The following is a 17143-nucleotide window of genomic DNA, read 5'->3' as shown; positions in this document are numbered from 1 at the left end:
CACTTAACTTTTCTCAGCTTCCGTCTCCTCATATGTAAAATGGTTACAACTTAATAGTCTTGCTTTGCTGACTAAAGAGGATCACACATGTAAAGAATTTAGCAGAAAACCTGGATAATAATAATTCCCCAACAAATGTCAGCTGCTGCAACTGATAATGTGCTAAGCGAAGGTAATAGTGGCTTTTAGTTTAGGGAGAGGTTATTCTCAGCGGAGAACCAGAGACTTTATGACTGAGGTAGTGCTTAAACGCACTCCTAAAGGATGGGTGCGTGTTGAATGCAGTGAGTGAGAAAAAAAGTATATGCTACGAAGAGAGAACAGAGTAACTACAGTGTCAGTGGCAAGATAATATAGGCCTGTCTCAGAGAGTCCAGGAACTAAAAATGTCTCACAGATGGTGCTGAGAAGTTGGCTTGGGTTAAGATTCCTTTGCAGACAGCAGTTTGAATATGTTGTTTCAGACTTGATCCTCTTGGCAGTGGGTGACAGGACACAGTAACACTGTGAGCAAAGGGCAGAGCAGCCTCTGGGAGTGACATAGGATGTTTAATTCAGCAGCAGAGTAGATCACGGATGTCAGTAGGGAGAAAATGCTGGAGATCAGTGAGAAACTTATTGATGTCATCCTAAAGAAAGGCAAAAAGACCTGAACACTGAGGGTGTGTTGGAAACTGAAGAAAATTATGGACGTAAGAGATTTTGAAAATGATATTAACTTGACTCATGTTGGAAACAGAGTAATACTTGAGAGATAGGGAAGGACATATTGGGAAGACATTTTTTCAGATAGAAATTCATAATTTTCCTTGCTCTCAAGAAAGAAATGCTTCCCCAGGTGAGATTTGGTGTAAACCAAGTTTAGAAAGAAAGAAAGAAGCTAGGTCCCAGAGAAGAGAACAGTCTGCAGAGAAGTAGGAAAGCTAGGCAGATGGCACAAAGGGCCGTGGTCAGGGGAGAAAGGTCATGCCCTCTAGGGTCTTTTCTGCTATAAGCTGGAAGAAACCCCAATTGCCCTGAGGCTACCTGAGCAAGTTTATTTCCGAAATCTATTCAGTTATCTAGCTGCTAGATTCTGGCATAACATTCACTAAATGCACACTAAGCAGGGTGAGTAAAGATATTCCAGGATTGCTAAGTAATACTCAAAGGTCCATCTAACTTTCAAAAGCAATGGTCTTAAGTATGAAAGGGTATAAAAATCACTTGGGGGTATTTTTCAGAAAAGATGTTTCTAGTAGTTCTCTCTATAGACATTGTCACTGTTGATCAGGGTGGGGACAGGCAAAAATAGTTTACAAAATTTCCATAGGTGATTAAAACTCCTTCCCTTGATTAAGAATGCGACAATGTGGCCTGGCCAGTGTGGCTCAGTGGTTGAGCGTCAACCTATGAACCAGAAGGTCATAGATCAGGGCACATGCCTTGATCAGGACACATGCCCTGGTGCGGGCCCAATCCCCAGTGTGGGACGTGCAGGAGGCAGCCGATCAATGATTCTCTCTCATCATTGATGTTTCTCTCTCTCTCCCTCTCCCTCCCTCTCTGAAATCAATAAAAATATATTTTTAAAAAATAATGTGACAATGTGCTTAAAAAAGACAAATTCTCCTTTCAGGCTCACACGTACACACATGCATACACAGCGAAAGAGAAGTTCCTTTGTTGTGAACATGACCACATATACCCCTCTCATGGCTCTTTAAAGAGCCAATTAAGACCAGAGTCTCTGTAGTCAGATTTCTGTGATTAGAGTCTAATTTTGCCACTTTGAGATGTGTGACCTAGAACAAGTTTCTTAACATTTCTGTGCCTCCATTTTCTCAACTGAAAAATGATAGCAGCAGCTATTTATAGGGCTTTTTTAGTGAAGATTAATATAAAGTCTTTAGATGCGAGCCTGCTGTACGTGAGGCACTCAATCTAACCACCTATTGTTATTTAGAGTTTCTAGACACCATCACTGTGGGCTGCCGTGTTTGTTGCCTAGCTGATGTTGGCAGAAGCCAGAGCCAGCGGTGTCCAGCCTCTTATTTGTTACTAGAGGCCCAGTGCATGAAAATTCATGCATTGGATGGGGGGGTCCCTCAGCTCGGCCTGCCCCCTCTCACAGTCCCGGAGCCCTCAGGGGTGGGAGGCGACCCGGTGATCAGGGGAAGGTGATGCCCCCATCACACCTCTGCTGCTGCCACTGCTGGCAGTACAAGCCTGGTTACCTGAGCCTTGGGCTGGCCCTGGGATGCTGGGCAGCCACCATCCGAGGCTTGCCTGTGCCTTGGGTTGGCCCAGGGTGGCTGGGCAGCTGCCATCTGAGGCTTGCCTGCGCCTTGGCCGGCCCTGCTTGCCTGAGCCTCAGTCAGTGGGGGGTGCAGGAGGACCCGAGGCCCCTGGCAGGGCTGAGGGGACTGGGCACTGCCATCTTGTGGCTGTGGGTGCCACCATCTTGTGAGGGTGTGATGGTCAATTAGCATATTCCCTGTTTATTATATAGGATAATATAACCAGACAAGAAGAGTGAAGTGTGGTTACCTGGCACAGTGTCTGGCTGCAGAAGATAGCAATATGGACCTAGAGTCAGTGACTTGAGAAGATTAAGTACTGGGAAATGGTCAAGGTCCAGGAAACAAAAATAAGATGGTTCCCAGGCAAATGTTTTACATCAAACAGGTTCATACCAAGCAAAAGGCATTGTTCTGTTAAGAGTGGGAAAATTTTGAAGTCCCAACCAAACAATAGGAATCATGAAAGAAAGTTACAGATATAACCATATGGCTGGGGCTCAGAGGCTGGCTCCAAACTATGAGTTGCATAGAAGATAATTAGTAAGAATAGTCAGGGATTCCATTTTATGGTAAGTAAATAGAAGGTCAAGAAAAGATGAGTATAAATTATAAGGAACTTAACACTGAAGTAAAGAGGTAAATTTGATCCAAGTTCCAATTGTTATAATACTATAAGTTGGATATTTATAAATTATGTGTGCTGATTCCAATATTACCATTTTTTGCTTGGGTGCACAGGTGGCCAAAATTGATTTCAGAAGAAGCTGTATTAACTCTGACAGTGTCATCTTCTTAGAGAATTTTGATGATTCTTCAGATAAATATTAACTTCTCTAGCCTTTATCTTATCCACTCTCTTTTATAAGATGGTGCTAATGGTCCCTTGTCTAAAAAAACATTTCATGACCCATCATTTGTCTAATAATCTTACTGGGCCTTGGCAGGTGTTGGGAGGGGAATGGAACCTGCTCACCTTTGACTTTGGTTATTACAAGCACACCTTTTAAAAAATATTCCCCATACTTGGTAAGAGTGACATTAAATAATACTGATTTTGATGGCGCGTTGGGTTCTGCTTCTTTTTAACTCTAACTATTTTTGGTAACTAATAATCAGGCAATTTAGACATTTAAGAACAGTTTTTCCATATACTATACTTTTTTATTGTTATATTCTACTAGAGGTCTGGTGCATGAAAATTCATGCATTGGAGGGGGGGTGGTCCTTCAGCCTGGCCTGCCCCCTCTCATAGTCCGGGAGCCCTCAGGGGCAAGAGGCAACTTGGTGATCAGGGGAAGGTGATGCCCACATTCACACTTCTGCTGCTGCCACTGCCGACAGTGCAAGCTTCACCTGGCCCTGGTTACCTGAGCCTTGGGAGGCCCTGGGTGGCTGGAGAGCTGTCATCCGAGGCTTGCCTGCGCCTCAGGCGTTGGCTGGGCAGCCGCCATCCAAGGCTTGCCTGCACCTCAGTTGTCGGTTGAGCAGCCACCATCCGAGGTTTGCTTGTGCCTCGGGCCAGTCCTAGGTGGCTGGGGGCTGAGCAGGAGTCCGGCCACACCATGCGCCTGACATCCCCCTGGGCGGGGCTGAAAGACTGGGGGACTTCGGCAGAGCTGAGGGGACTGGGCACTGTCATCTTGCGGCTATGGGGCCACCATCTTTTTGATGGTCAATTTGTATATTCCCTCTTTATTAGATAGGATAGTATCCAAATGTTTAAACAAAAGTCAGTAACACTTCTCCTAAAAAGGTGTACTAATGACCAACATAAATATGAAAAGATGCTCAACTTCACTACCTATTAGGAGAATGCAAATGAAAATGGCAATTAGATACCATCTCACACCTGTTATCAACAAAGCAAATAACAAATGTTGGAGAAGTTGTGAAGAAAAGAAAAATACACTCATAAACTACAGATGGGAATGTAAATTGGTACAGCCATTATGGAAAACAGTATGGAGGCTCCTCAAAAAATTAAGAATAAAGTTACCATATGATCCAGCAATCTCGCTTCTGGGAATCTACCCAAAAAATTTGAAAACATTTATTCACAAAGATATATGCACCCCTATGTTCATTGCAGCATGATTCATGGTGGCCAAGACACAGAGACCACTGCAGTATCCTTCGCTAGATGACTGAATAAAGAAGAGGTGGTACATATACCCACACCCAGAGCAACAGGCCAGCGAGAGACACCTGTATACCATCTGGCTTTGAAGATCAGCACAGATTCTGTCCACCAGAGAGAGAAGATCTGCCAGAGACACAGCTGCCCCCTTAAAGGGCCACACACAAAATCTCATTCATAGCACTCACCCTAGGCTCTGGAGGAGGGAGGGCAGAGTGGACTAGAATCATGTGAGGAGAGACTAGGGTTGGTGGCTCTGGGGGAAAAGCTGAAGAGATAGCCACCAGGATCCCTGTACTTCTCCTAGGGCAAGGGAAACTGAGGAGGAAATAAACAAATGGGACTACATCAAAATAAAAAGCTTCTGCACAGCAAAAGAAACCATCAACAAAATGAAAAGAAAGTCCACTGCATGGGAGAACATATTTGCCAATGAGACATCTGATAAGGGGTTAATATTCCAAAATATATAAGGAACTCATACAATTTAACAAAAGGAAGACAAACAATCCAATTTAAAAATGGGCAAAGTGAAGGAAAAATACCACATGATCTCACTCATTCATGGATAATAGAGACCATTATAAACTTTTGAACAATAATAGATACAGAGGCAGAGCTGCCTCACACAGATTGTCAAACTGCAGCGGGAAGGCCGGGGAGGGTTGGGGGGCAGGAAGGAGTGGGGTAAGAGATCAACCGAAGGACTTGTATGCATGCATATGAGCATAACCAATGGACATAAGACACTGGGGGGTAGGGGAAGCCGGGGTATTGTCAAGGGCGGGGGAAAAAAAAGGCCACATATGAAATACCCTTTGTAATGCTTTAAGCAATAAAAAAAAAATGCAAAAAATAAAATAAAATAAAAAAATAAAATAAAAATGGGCAAAGGATATAAATAGACACTTGTCCAAAGGGGACATACAGATGGCCAAGAGACATATGAAATGATGTTCAAAGTCACTAATCATCCGAGAGATGCAAATTAAAATGACAATGAAGTATCACCTCACACTTGTCAGAATGGCTACCATCAACAAATAAACAAATGACAAGTGTTGACAAAGATGTGGAGAAAGGGAGCCCTAGTACACTGCTGGCAGGAATGCAAACTGGTGGGTGCAGCCACCATGGAAAACATTATGGAATTTCCTCCAAAAATAAAAAATGGAACTGCCTTCTGACCCAGTGATCCCATTTCTGGGAATATTTACTAAGAAATCAGAAACACCAATCAGAAAGAATATATGCCCCCTATGTTTATAGTGGCACATTTTAAATAGCTAAGACTTGGAAACAGCCCAAGTGCCCATCAGTAGATGAGTGGATAAAAAAGCTGTGGTACATTTACACCAGGAATACTACACAGCTGTAAAAAAGAAGGATCTCTTACCCTTTGAGACTGCATGGAGGGACCTGGAGAGTATCACGCTAAGTGAAATAAGTCAGTCAGAGAAAAGATAAGTGCCACATGATCTCACTTATAGGTGGAATCTAATGAGCAAAATAAACTGATCAACAAAATAGATCCAGACATATAGAAACATGGAACAAACTGAAGAGTCTCAGAAGGAAGACAGGAATAGGAGGGTAGGTGGAGAGAGATTAACCTGGGAACTTATGTGAATATATGCTTAGCCCATGGACACAGACAATAGTGTGGTGAAGGCCTGGGAGGGGCGAGTGCAGGGTGGAGGGTGTCAATGGGAGAAAAAAGGGCACATCTGTAATACTTTCAACAATAAAGATGCATTTAAAAGAGCTACAGAAAAAAAGAAATGAACAAACATGAAAATGAAACTCATAGATATAGACAACAGAAGGTTACCAGAAGGAAGTGGGAGGGAATTTGTAAAAGGTAAAAGGGGTCAATGTTTGGTGATGCAAGAAGATTTTACTTTGGGTAGTGGGCTTACAATGCAATATACAAATGATGTGTCATAGAATTGTATACTTGAAATTTATATGATTTTATTAACCAACGTCACCCTAATAAATTTAATTTTTTTTCTTTTAGAAAAGGGAAAACTTGGCACCCATCAGTTGGTTTTATTAGTTTCATGCAAAATAAGCCCCTGGCCTCCTCTTCTCCAACTCTACTAATGCCTTATATCTCCCAAGGTTGTTACTCTTTCAGGTCCTGCAATAAATGTAATACACACACTACTATCTTTCTTCCCTGTACATTTGCCTCTTTCATTCCCCAATAATTCCATAACTAAGATTTTATATGATCTAGTAAGAATTGCTTATCAGTTGCCAAAGAAGGAATTGGTGAAGCCAACATAGTCATAGCCAGCAGGGTGGCTCCGGCCCCGTGGGTCCACGTATTGCTGCATATGTGAGGCACAGAAGGACACTTGTTCTGGTGTTAGAGCCTGAAACATAAGAGGAAAAAGATGCAGTAATAAGAATTCAAAATAGCTGGTTCCTTGGGATTCCAATATTCCCCAAACTCAGTGAGTGGAGGAACTTTAGAAGAAAAAGCCAGCACTGTTCATATCACATACCTTTCATATTAATTCATAATTCCTAATGAATAAAACCAACAATCTCTTCACGTCAGCTGTTACTTGAAGAGTTCCATGTCACTTTGACTACGCTTCTTATCCCATTCCCTAGTTTGGCTTATTAAATAAATGGGATAAAAAGCATTCTTGAAAATGAGTTTCAGGTTTGAGCTTAACCCTAATAGTCATTAGAGGTTGACTCTGCATGTTGATCACAACATGAAATGGTGACCAAAGCAGACGATAGCTAGAGAAAAATGAAGAGGTGGGGGCTAGTAGACAAGTAGGCCTGAGATGAGCAAAATCTAGATTGTTGTGAGAGCATAATGAGGGAAGGTGCCATTGGAAGCGTACCTGCTTCATGTCCTCTTTGGTAATATAGTTCTTGCCCTCCGCCAAGGCTTGGAATGCATTCTCTATTTCATCGCTGGTCTTGATGTTCTCTGATTCCTTGTCAATCAGGAATGAGGTATATTCTTCCAGTGAGACATAGCCCTTCCTGTCAGATAAAAGGATCAGGAACTATGCCCTCTCAACACAGAGAAGAAACAGGTCCCGTTCTCATTCTACTTGGTGTCACAGAGACAGAGGGAAGCTGGATTTTCCAAGCGCCTCTTCCAACTCAGCTCTCTAAGACCATGACCTATTTGACTCTCGTTCTCCTCCCCTTACAGCCAAATAAACAGTTTCCCAAGATCCAGCCTCTGTTTCCATATGGGACTGACACACTATATAGAATTTCAGAATTTCCCATCAGCACCAGTACCCTGTATCTGTACCTCAAGCTCTTCAAGTTGATTTGAGGACCTCTATATCTGGTCTTCTTTGGTTTTGGTATGAAAGAGAATTAGTCCCTAACCATAATGTGGTACCTCTATGATTCTACACCACCCTCACAAGCGTAAACACCCCCACTCCTACATGTTAGTGATCCTCTCCTAAGACATTATACACATGAAGGGACTCTTCTGTCAAGTTCCATTCTCAGAACTAATGGAAATTCATGTCAAACATAAAGCAGGCATTAATCAAATTGCAGGACTGGTGCCTGAGTTGCAGTTAGTGCCATGAACTTCTGAGCTAATCCTAGAAAGGGCCCCAAAAGCTGCCCCGTTCACTTATTGTCTCTGCCACTGTCACTCCTATTCTCAAGATGAGTTAATGCCTATGGATTATTTTACTCTTGGTGCTCGTCCTGCAAAGCCCCAGTCCCTGGTTTGGTCTGGCCTTGGTCTTCCTCCTACCTCCCTGGATCGACGACATCCAGGAATTTCTCGAACTTGGGCTCAGGTTCATCCTCCTCCACCATGGGCAGGTAGTAATTGAGCCCTCTCAGGCAGGACCGGAAATCTTTGTGACTCAAGCGCCCTGTCAAATTCTCATCAAAGTGTCTATAGAATAAAAACATTTTATCAAGTTCAGTAGAGAAGCATATTAACAACGGAAAAGAACAGTTTTGTTGCATCAGCTGGGGCTTTATTAACATGGCATAAGCTTTTAAAAATATATCTTTATTGATTTCAGAGAGGAAGGGTGAGAGAGAGAAAGAGGTAGAAATATCAGTGATGAGAGAGAATCATCGATTGGCTGCCTCCTGCACACCACACATTGGGTATCAAACCTACAACCTGGGCATGTGTCCTGACCAGGAATCAAACTGTGACCTCCTGGTTCATAGGTCACATGACACTCAAACACTGTGCCACGCTGGCCAGGCAGCATAGCATAATCTTATCAAAGAAATGAGTGGACAGCTTGCCTGTGCTTCTACACTTTTTTAAAACCTAATGTTTGGAGGAAAAAGGATAAAATGTTGAACATAAAAAAGGCATTTCTAAAATCTAGGAATTTCAGAGACATATTATAAACTACAAGTTAAAGCTAAATAACATATCTAGATCTTCATTTAAAATCCTAATAAGCCACATTGAAGGGAAAAAATGTATTTGAGGTTTATTTTAAATGGTCTGAAAAACAAAGAACCAATCATTATAAAGTTACTAGAGGCCTGGTGCATGAAATCGTGCACTTGGGGAAAGGGAGGTCCCTCAGCCCAGATGTGAGAGAAAATAGTGCACTCGGCAGAAGGGGAAAGGGTCCCTCAGCCCAGATTGCAAGAGGGTGCAAGCCAGGCCAAGGGACCCCACCGGTGCATGATCGGGGCCTGGGAGGGATGCAGGGGGATGGCCAGCCAGGGAGGGACCATGGGAGGGCTCCAAGGCATGTCTGGCCTGTCTTGCTCAGTCCTGATCATCTGGACCCTAGCAGCAAGCTCACCTACTGGTCTGAGCATCTTCCTCCAGGTGCTCAGTGCACATCATAGTGACTGGTCAACCAGTCAACTGTCTGCCCCTGGTGGTCAGTGCACATCATAGCGAGTGGTTGAGTGGCCTTAGCTTATCATTAGCATATTACACTTTGATTGGTTAAATGGCAAACCGGACGACTGGACACTTAGCATATTAGGCTTTTATTATATAGGATACTCACTTATAGGTTGTGCTAAACTCCTTCAGTGTCTCCTCACTCACACCTATAGTATCTCTGAAAGAAAAAAAACTTAATTACCTCATGAAACAAAACAGAGAAAAGCAGAAGCTATGTCACATGAAATAGAAATTTTAGTGACTGTTTCACTATTTGGGTCATCTACTTTAGGGCCAAATCCAGTCTGTCACTTGCTTTTCTACAGTCAATGAGCTAAGAATGTTTTTTATATTTTTAAATTGAAATTGGTTAATAAGTTTATATAGATTTCAAGTGTACAATTCTATGATACATCATCTGTGTATTGCATTGTATGAAACCATGTTCATTGCAGCATTATTCATGGTTTTTATATTTTTACATGGTTGAAATAATAAAAAAAGAAGAATGCTTTGTTAAGCATACATTAATTTTAAATGTCCATAAATAATATTTTATTGGAATTGGTCCATGCTCATCCATTTATGAATTATCAATAGCTGGTTTCTCTCCACAATAGCAGAGTTGAGTAGTTACAACTGAGACTATATGAGTCACAAAATTTAATTTTTAAAATTGATGAGAGAGAGAGAGAGAGAGAGAGAGAGAGAGAGAGACTTATTTGTACATTGGTTGGTTGATGCTTGTAAGTGCCCTGGCTGGGGATTGAACCCATAAACATGTTGTATCAGGACAGTGCTCAAACAAAATAAACTACCCAGCCAGGGCCTGGCTCACAGAGTTTAGAATGTTTATTATCAAACTCTTTACAGAAATCTCTGATTTAGATAATAACACTGCCAAAAAAGCTATGGAAACCTAAAGTTTCTTTAAGACAATTAATTTGTTTGGGGAAAAATGAATTCTGCTTTTCTGCTCCATATCTTGACTATCTCTTGCATTTTGGAGAAAAATTTACAAAGGGGAATGTTCTCTGAAGAGATTACATAAGATGGTGAAGGAATTCGAGAAGTGGCCGATGGGTATTTTTAGGACAATGAGAACACTGTCTCCTATTGCATGATAGAATAAAGAGAAACCGTCGTTCTGTGGGGCAGTAAAGAGAATATTGTTTCTGAATACAGTGAGTGTACTAGCTCTTAAGGAGTACTTTTAACCAGTACCCCAAATTCTAGCCCTTGGAGTTAACTACCTAAAACTAGTATCATCCACACCCTTCCCTAGCCCTGCCCATAGGTTCCCAGTACTTGGCTTGGATTTGTTGTTCCAGGTTGTGTTGCATTCGCATCCCAAGCTGATAGAGCTGGTCCCACTGCTGCGCCAACCCAATGGTGCTGTATTTGATGTCCAGAACCAGAGCCTCTTCTAGGTTGTCTCCCAGATCCTCAATCTTGGTCAGCTGGCGCTTCATCAGCTGGATCTCCTTCTGCTTCCTCTGGAAAATGAGAAGAGAGAGAGTCACCCAGGGCACCACTCCTAGGGAGGGGAGTGAAAATAAGAAATGGATGAGTTTCCTCTAATTGCTTCCATTCAATTATTTTCAGGGATATTCCTGTCCCCCATGATAAATAAACTATTCAGAAAAACTACTGGTATCTTGATAGGAATTGCTTTGAATCTGTAGATTGCTTTGGGTAGTATGGACGTTTTAATGATGTTATTTTTTCCAATCCATGAACATGGTAGATCCTGGGATTCCCTTTGCTCCTCAGTGGGGACTTCTGAAGTTGAGATATCCCACCAGATTCTCAACTGGAACACATGGCTGTGGATCCAGCCTGCTTTAATTCTTCCCCTCTTCCTAACATCTGCATGGTGGCTTCTTCTTTGTATCCTTAGTAATAACACCTCTGTTCGACTAGTATTCAAATGGTTCTGCAGGTTGATTATGCTACAATTTAATTGTAGTTTTGATGTGGTCATGGCAGGAGGCCAGCACACCAATTACCTTCTTGAGCAGAACAAGAACTCCCTATCTGACAATGTCTTATTCTTTAGTATTTAACCTCTCATTAGGAAGAAATACAATGTAATTAGTTAAAATTTTCTCCTAGAGGGGTCAACAATGAAATAAGGGTAAGAAACACAGCGGTAGCCCAATGCTTTACCCAATTGTTAAGAGATCATCTAGATTCAATTGCATTATCAAATAATTGTCATTATCAAATTACAAAATTGTCAATGTTTCTAGGTGTAAGCTAGCAGCCTTGCACTTTTTCCTCTTAATCAATAACAGTAACTCTATAATAGAAATATCATTAACATTATTACATAGATACAGAAATTACAGTTTAGAGAGTTCAGGAAACATGTCCATAAAGTGGTGGCCAATGGTTAGAATAACATTTTGGCAGAGTTGGCACCAGAGCCATAGGCTCTTGACTTTCAGGCCAGGGAATTTACATAAAAGTGTTTATTTAAGAGTTTCCTTTAAGTATTCCTTATAATTCTGGAAATATCTTGACCTAATGAATAAACATTACTTACTTTATTTGCTTCCAATTGGGATTCCAGAGTTCCTGTTTCTTTGAGCAAAGATCTAGTTCAGAACCAGACAAAAAAAGTTACTTATAATATCAGAGGTCCATATGTCACAAAGACAGACAAACTCAGAGCTCCTACATTTCTCTACTGCAACTTCTTCCAAGTCACTTGGCCTCTCTAAAATAAATTTACACAGCACCAAAATTTTCACGAAACCCACCCTTCTGCCCATTGGCCACCTTGCCAGACATATGAGAAGGCACTCAGAACCCTTCTAGCTCTTCTCTGCCTATGAGAAGGATTCCAGGTCTTTCTCCTAGTTCTTATTCTCAAACACACTCTTAGCTTAATGTCAGCAAGACTCCATCTAATGGGGTATTGAGCCAGAATATATGTACTATGCTTCTCCTTCTCACCCCACATTTTTATTGAGGCATCATCAGATTGAGATGAGATGCCCCAGTAGTAAGGTCTCCTTGTTTAATCATTCCCGAATGTGATAACAAGACAAACATGGTGACATAAAATACTGACCCATCCAGAAAATAAGCCCTGGACATGAAGGTCCGGAACAGGAATCAGAAGAAAGAAAGGGAAATCATATGTTAATATGGATTACTTTAACGATCTTTTTTACTTCAGATTTATGAAACATTCTAAATTCTTTTGTAGCCAAAAACATATGAACATGTTCCATCCACTGTTTCCAAAGTCTCTTTCACACAAGAAGCTAACAGCCTTCCATGCAGCTACTTGCTGTAGTAGAGAGAGCTCAGGGGGTCAGGTGATATGCTCAGTGTCAGACACATGATGCCAGAGGAGGAGGGACCAAAACCAAAGGAAGAGAAGGAAGAGCTATGTTGCTTATGCCTTTTCTCAGGTGTTTTTGGCCATGAGACTGACTTTCCTTTTGTTAAATGTGTGATTTATTCTTGTCAGTGGTGTGTAGAAACAGCCTATATCATGGATTGTCCAAACCACTTCTTTAACTCTCAAAATTCCACAGATCTGATCCAATTACTGAGTACAGTCTACCAACTTAGACTATTTATTCTAATGTATATTACACCTTCTCAGTCTCCTCTTTTTCAAGGTCATTTGCCCCAGAAGATGTGACAAATGTTATTTTCACATATAGGACACTTTGGATTCAATCAAAGCCATTAGCATATACTATCTCACTTGATCCTCATCACAGCTTTAGTCAAGCAACATAAGAGCTTCATACTAGATGTTTACAATGTGCTCTACTTCTGCTGTGTCAATAAATACATATGTGACCGTGAGTCCATCAATGCATCTACTAAACCTCTTTCCACACAGAGGTAATAAGGTCTTCTCTGTATACTTTTCCAGTGTGCTCTAAAAGTTAAGTGAGTTACTGGACAGAGAAGTACTTTGTAAAATGCAAAGATAATTTCAACATTAAAATGTTTAAGTAAGAAAGAGCTGCTAATATTTTTGAACTGTAATTATAGGCAACAGGGAACAAATGAGAATATCCAGAAGAGAATATTGAAGGGTACACAATGGGTAGAAGGCTGAAACTCTCATTTCTTGGTTTTGCAAAGATTGATTCAGAAAGTAACCAATTACCAATAGAAAGCACATGGTAATTTGGGACAGCATAAACGCTGTAGGAGTCCCCCCTCCTCCCTCCTTTATGAACTTTATCCTTGTGGGAAATGGAGTGTGTAGCATAAGGATCATGAATTTTGAGGTAACAGAGCACACCTGGTTTCCAAGATCCACTGAAGGAAGGCACTGGCATTCTGTTCAAACTCCTGGCACATCTCAAAGTTCTTGACCTGTCTTTCCTCTTCCTTTTGCAGCTCTTGCTCCCGTTCCTAGAAACCCAAATCACAGACAACTGCATGTTGAAAACCTTTATTTGCAGTAAAGTAATTGGTTCCCAGGCTCAGCCATACATCTTAACTCTCCCAAATTTATATTCCGGAGGCATGTGCCTATGTGCTCACATTGCTTCCAGCCCACTTCTTCTCATCTTGAAAAGGTGAGGAAATTTATGTCACTGTCCATAAGTATTTGCTGATGTCTCAAAGGCAGAACTCAGTAAAAATAATAAAATAATGAAGGCAAATCTTTCTGCTTATTTTTTTCCAGGTGAAATTTCATTTAAATGAGCATAAAAACAGCCTTAAAGAGAAAGGTAGTTATAAAAGTTGCCATCTAAAATTGGTGATTTTATGGTAAATTTTTTCTTTGTTAAACTTTTAAATATTTTCCATAGCTTCTATAATGAACATCATTATAGACAGACAAAAGTTAAATGCAAACACTTTTAAAAGGCACTTTTGGAGGTGTGTATAAAATAGAGAATGCTTTGGATGAAGGCATATAGAGACTTTAAAGATATCTGCAAGCCTCGTGAACTTTCTATAACTCATTTTCAGAGCCATGTCCTGGAGCTTGTGTTTGCTGCCTTAAATCACTGCTCAATACCCTGAAGCATAAAACTGTTCAAACTATGTTAAATAGGGCTATACTTATTGTGAACATATTTTCAGATATTTCTTAGACTATCCAATTTAAGACTGCTTTCCCAATTAAAAATGTTCCTTTCTTTCTCAGAAGTCCCCCAACTTGGGTACTCCACTAAAGTGTCATGGTCACTATAGCCGAAGGAGGTCCCTGCTGTGCCTCAGTCTACCTTGATGATGTCAGGTAGGTGGTTCCACATCCTTTCTAGCACCTCCATGGTTAACCAGGTGTAAGGGCTGGAGGGCACATTTAAGGACTTAATCTGCTGGTCTAGCTCTCGCAAATAGTTCAAATCTTCCTGGGCCTTGGCCAAGGAGGCCAAGAAAGCCTCGTGGTCCTTCTGCAGCTGGCGGATCTCATTCAGGGAGACACAGTGCACATTTTCTGACAGGTCCTCCTCAGCATTCTCACACCAGTGGTTGAAAGCTGAAGCCTTGTGTGCAAATTCCATGAATAGCTCCTCAGCCTACAGAGAAAAAAAAAAAAAAGGACACCTTCATCTTTCCCAATAGAAAGAGAAGAGAAAAAGAGGAGAGAAGAGAAGACTCAGAATAAAAAATAAAAAAGTAATTGTCTTCAATGTTTTCAGGGCAAACCCTTTAAAAGGATAGAACTAAAACCAATGGGAAACCAATGGACAGACATGTGAGTTAGAAATATAAGTCCTGATCCTGGCATCTCATTGTAAACTTGGTCAAGTTTTCTATCATCTACAAATGGGAAAGTTGAATGATTTCTAGAGACATTTTAGCTCTAAGAATCCAAAAGTGACAAAGGTTGTTTTCAATGAGAAGATTTTATGATTTCTTATTCTGAAATCTGTTTCAATTCTATTTGGCACATAGTAGACATGCAAAAATAGATGTTAGATGAGTGATTAAATGAATGAATCATTCATGAAATAGGCAAATCTATCCTATCCTTTATCCACTTCCTCTTTCTTCTGATCATCTATAGACCACACCTCTCGAATGTCTCTTTGAAGACTGAGTTCTTTTCCTAACATCCTTCTAAAACTTGTTCAGAGCTCATCTCATGCTTGCAGTTCCTGTTTACTTTTATTTTTTAATATATTTTATTGATTTCTTAAAGAGAGGAAGGGAGAGGGATAGAGAGTTAGAAACATCGAGGAGAGAGAAACATTGATCAGCTGCCTCCTGCACACCTCCTACTGGGGATGTGTCCACAACCAAGGTACATGCCCTTGATCAGAATCAAACCTGGGACCCTTCAATCTGCAGGCCGACGCTCTATCCACTGAGCCAAACCGGTCAGGGCTTGCAGTTCCTGTTTAAATCCATTTTCTACACTCTAACCTTTATCCCTCTCCCTGCAATACTCTCTGGAGTTATCTGTATGTTCTCAATGATTGAACTTCTGAATGAGAGCAATAACATGGATTGTTCCAAACAGTATGTCATCAAAATTTTTTTAGATTTAAAATCATCATAAATTTGAGGTCAGCAAATAGTACTTCCAGGGAGATTTGTTATGCAAATTTGTTTTCATCCCCAAACATAGGCATTAAAGAGGTTGTGTACTATTATATTTTCCCTGTACTCATTTCTGCAATCTATGCGCTAAAATAGATCAACACAGAGAAAACTCATATGAAGAATATAAAAACCTATGAAGTACCTCTTATTATTTTCAAAATAGTATGGATCAACTGAATATTTTACAATCAGAAAGTAAAATAATAGAATCAGATTGTGAAATATCTTTCATATCTCTCTCCATATATATGTATATGTATATATATGTATATATATATTCCATTAATTGATTTATTTTTTTTCACTAAAATTAGGTCTCATGTCTTTCAATAGAGTAAAAATTAACTAAGGGTCCAGACTGACTATTTTTTTTCACACTGACTGGTTTTTATTTGTGTGTGTGTTTTCCAATTTCCCTAACTCCCTACCTTATATGGTATAATACTTGTTATGGTCTAGGAGTGCTCAGTAATTTACTGACCATCCAACTTCCTTTCATTATTGTTTTTTTTATTATCAACATCTAATACCTTAGCAGCCACCATTAGAAAGGACATTTTAATCACTTATATCCATATAGAACTTAGTGGTTTATACTGAATTTTTCAGATCCATTATCCTTTTTAATAGTAATAACAGAGAACAGGGTGGTAATATTATCCTATTTCATAAACGGGAGAATCAAGGTTCAGAGATGTTAAGTGACATGTCAGAACACAATATTTACTTGTCTAGGTCTTTCATTTGAACGGGAGAAAAGCATAGGGATGACCTTATCTCCTGCCTGCCAGTTGTAGGTCTGCTACACAGTAAGATCGTTCACCCTGTTGTGCCACCTACCTCTTCTATTACCTGTGCCGAGCTTTCGTCTCAAGTGAGCTGGATAACTGACAAAAGTCTAAAAAAAACCTCCCTAGCAATCTAAAGTCGTTTTGCTCAGTAAGAATGTCTTTCTGGTCCTTTCCAAAGTACACACTCAAATATATCCAAACAGGGTTTCCACTGTTTGTTGCTAGATTCCATGGCTAATATATAATCAAGGTCTTATTGTGCCTCATCATCTTTTACCATTTACCTTCTGTAGGGGCAGCTGTTTCTCTAGCAATTTCTGCCTGTGGGCTGCACAGGCTGCCAGCAGCTGTTCCCAGCGCCTCAGCAGGGCAGCGTGGCGCTCCTCGATGGCTTTGGATTGGCTGTGCTGAGCAGCCACCAGCTGGTCCTTTAGGTCAGTTATCTTACCCAGTCTCTCTTGTTGGAAGCTCTGCACACTGGCATCCAGTGTGTCCTGAGAGAGACCAGAGA

General features: G+C 40.8%; 1 protein-coding gene across 2 annotated transcripts in view; it reads right to left on the bottom strand.

The window, feature by feature from the left end:
* Positions 1–6363: 6363 nt before the first annotated feature.
* SPTA1 (spectrin alpha, erythrocytic 1) overlaps positions 6364–17143 on the bottom strand; it is a 71227-nt gene continuing 60447 nt past the window's right edge. For both annotated transcript variants that reach the window (XM_070396259.1, XM_070396260.1), the window contains exons 43-52: positions 16917–17126; positions 14515–14811; positions 13578–13690; positions 12378–12395; positions 11847–11898; positions 10607–10794; positions 9423–9476; positions 8177–8323; positions 7287–7431; positions 6364–6800 (exon numbers count right to left, since the gene is read on the bottom strand). In XM_070396259.1, the coding sequence (XP_070252360.1) occupies positions 6675–6800; positions 7287–7431; positions 8177–8323; positions 9423–9476; positions 10607–10794; positions 11847–11898; positions 12378–12395; positions 13578–13690; positions 14515–14811; positions 16917–17126 (1350 nt within the window). In that variant the 3' untranslated portion in view covers positions 6364–6674. The remainder of the gene's footprint in view (positions 6801–7286; positions 7432–8176; positions 8324–9422; positions 9477–10606; positions 10795–11846; positions 11899–12377; positions 12396–13577; positions 13691–14514; positions 14812–16916; positions 17127–17143) is intronic.

Source organism: Myotis yumanensis, unplaced genomic scaffold (assembly GCF_028538775.1).
Source record: "Myotis yumanensis isolate MYYU_CA2020_CCGP unplaced genomic scaffold, mMyoYum1.0.hap1 SCAF_17, whole genome shotgun sequence".
Lineage (NCBI taxonomy): Eukaryota > Metazoa > Chordata > Mammalia > Chiroptera > Vespertilionidae > Myotis > Myotis yumanensis.
The sequence above is the reverse complement of the archived record's forward strand: the minus strand, read 5'-3'. Positions and strand labels throughout refer to the sequence as shown.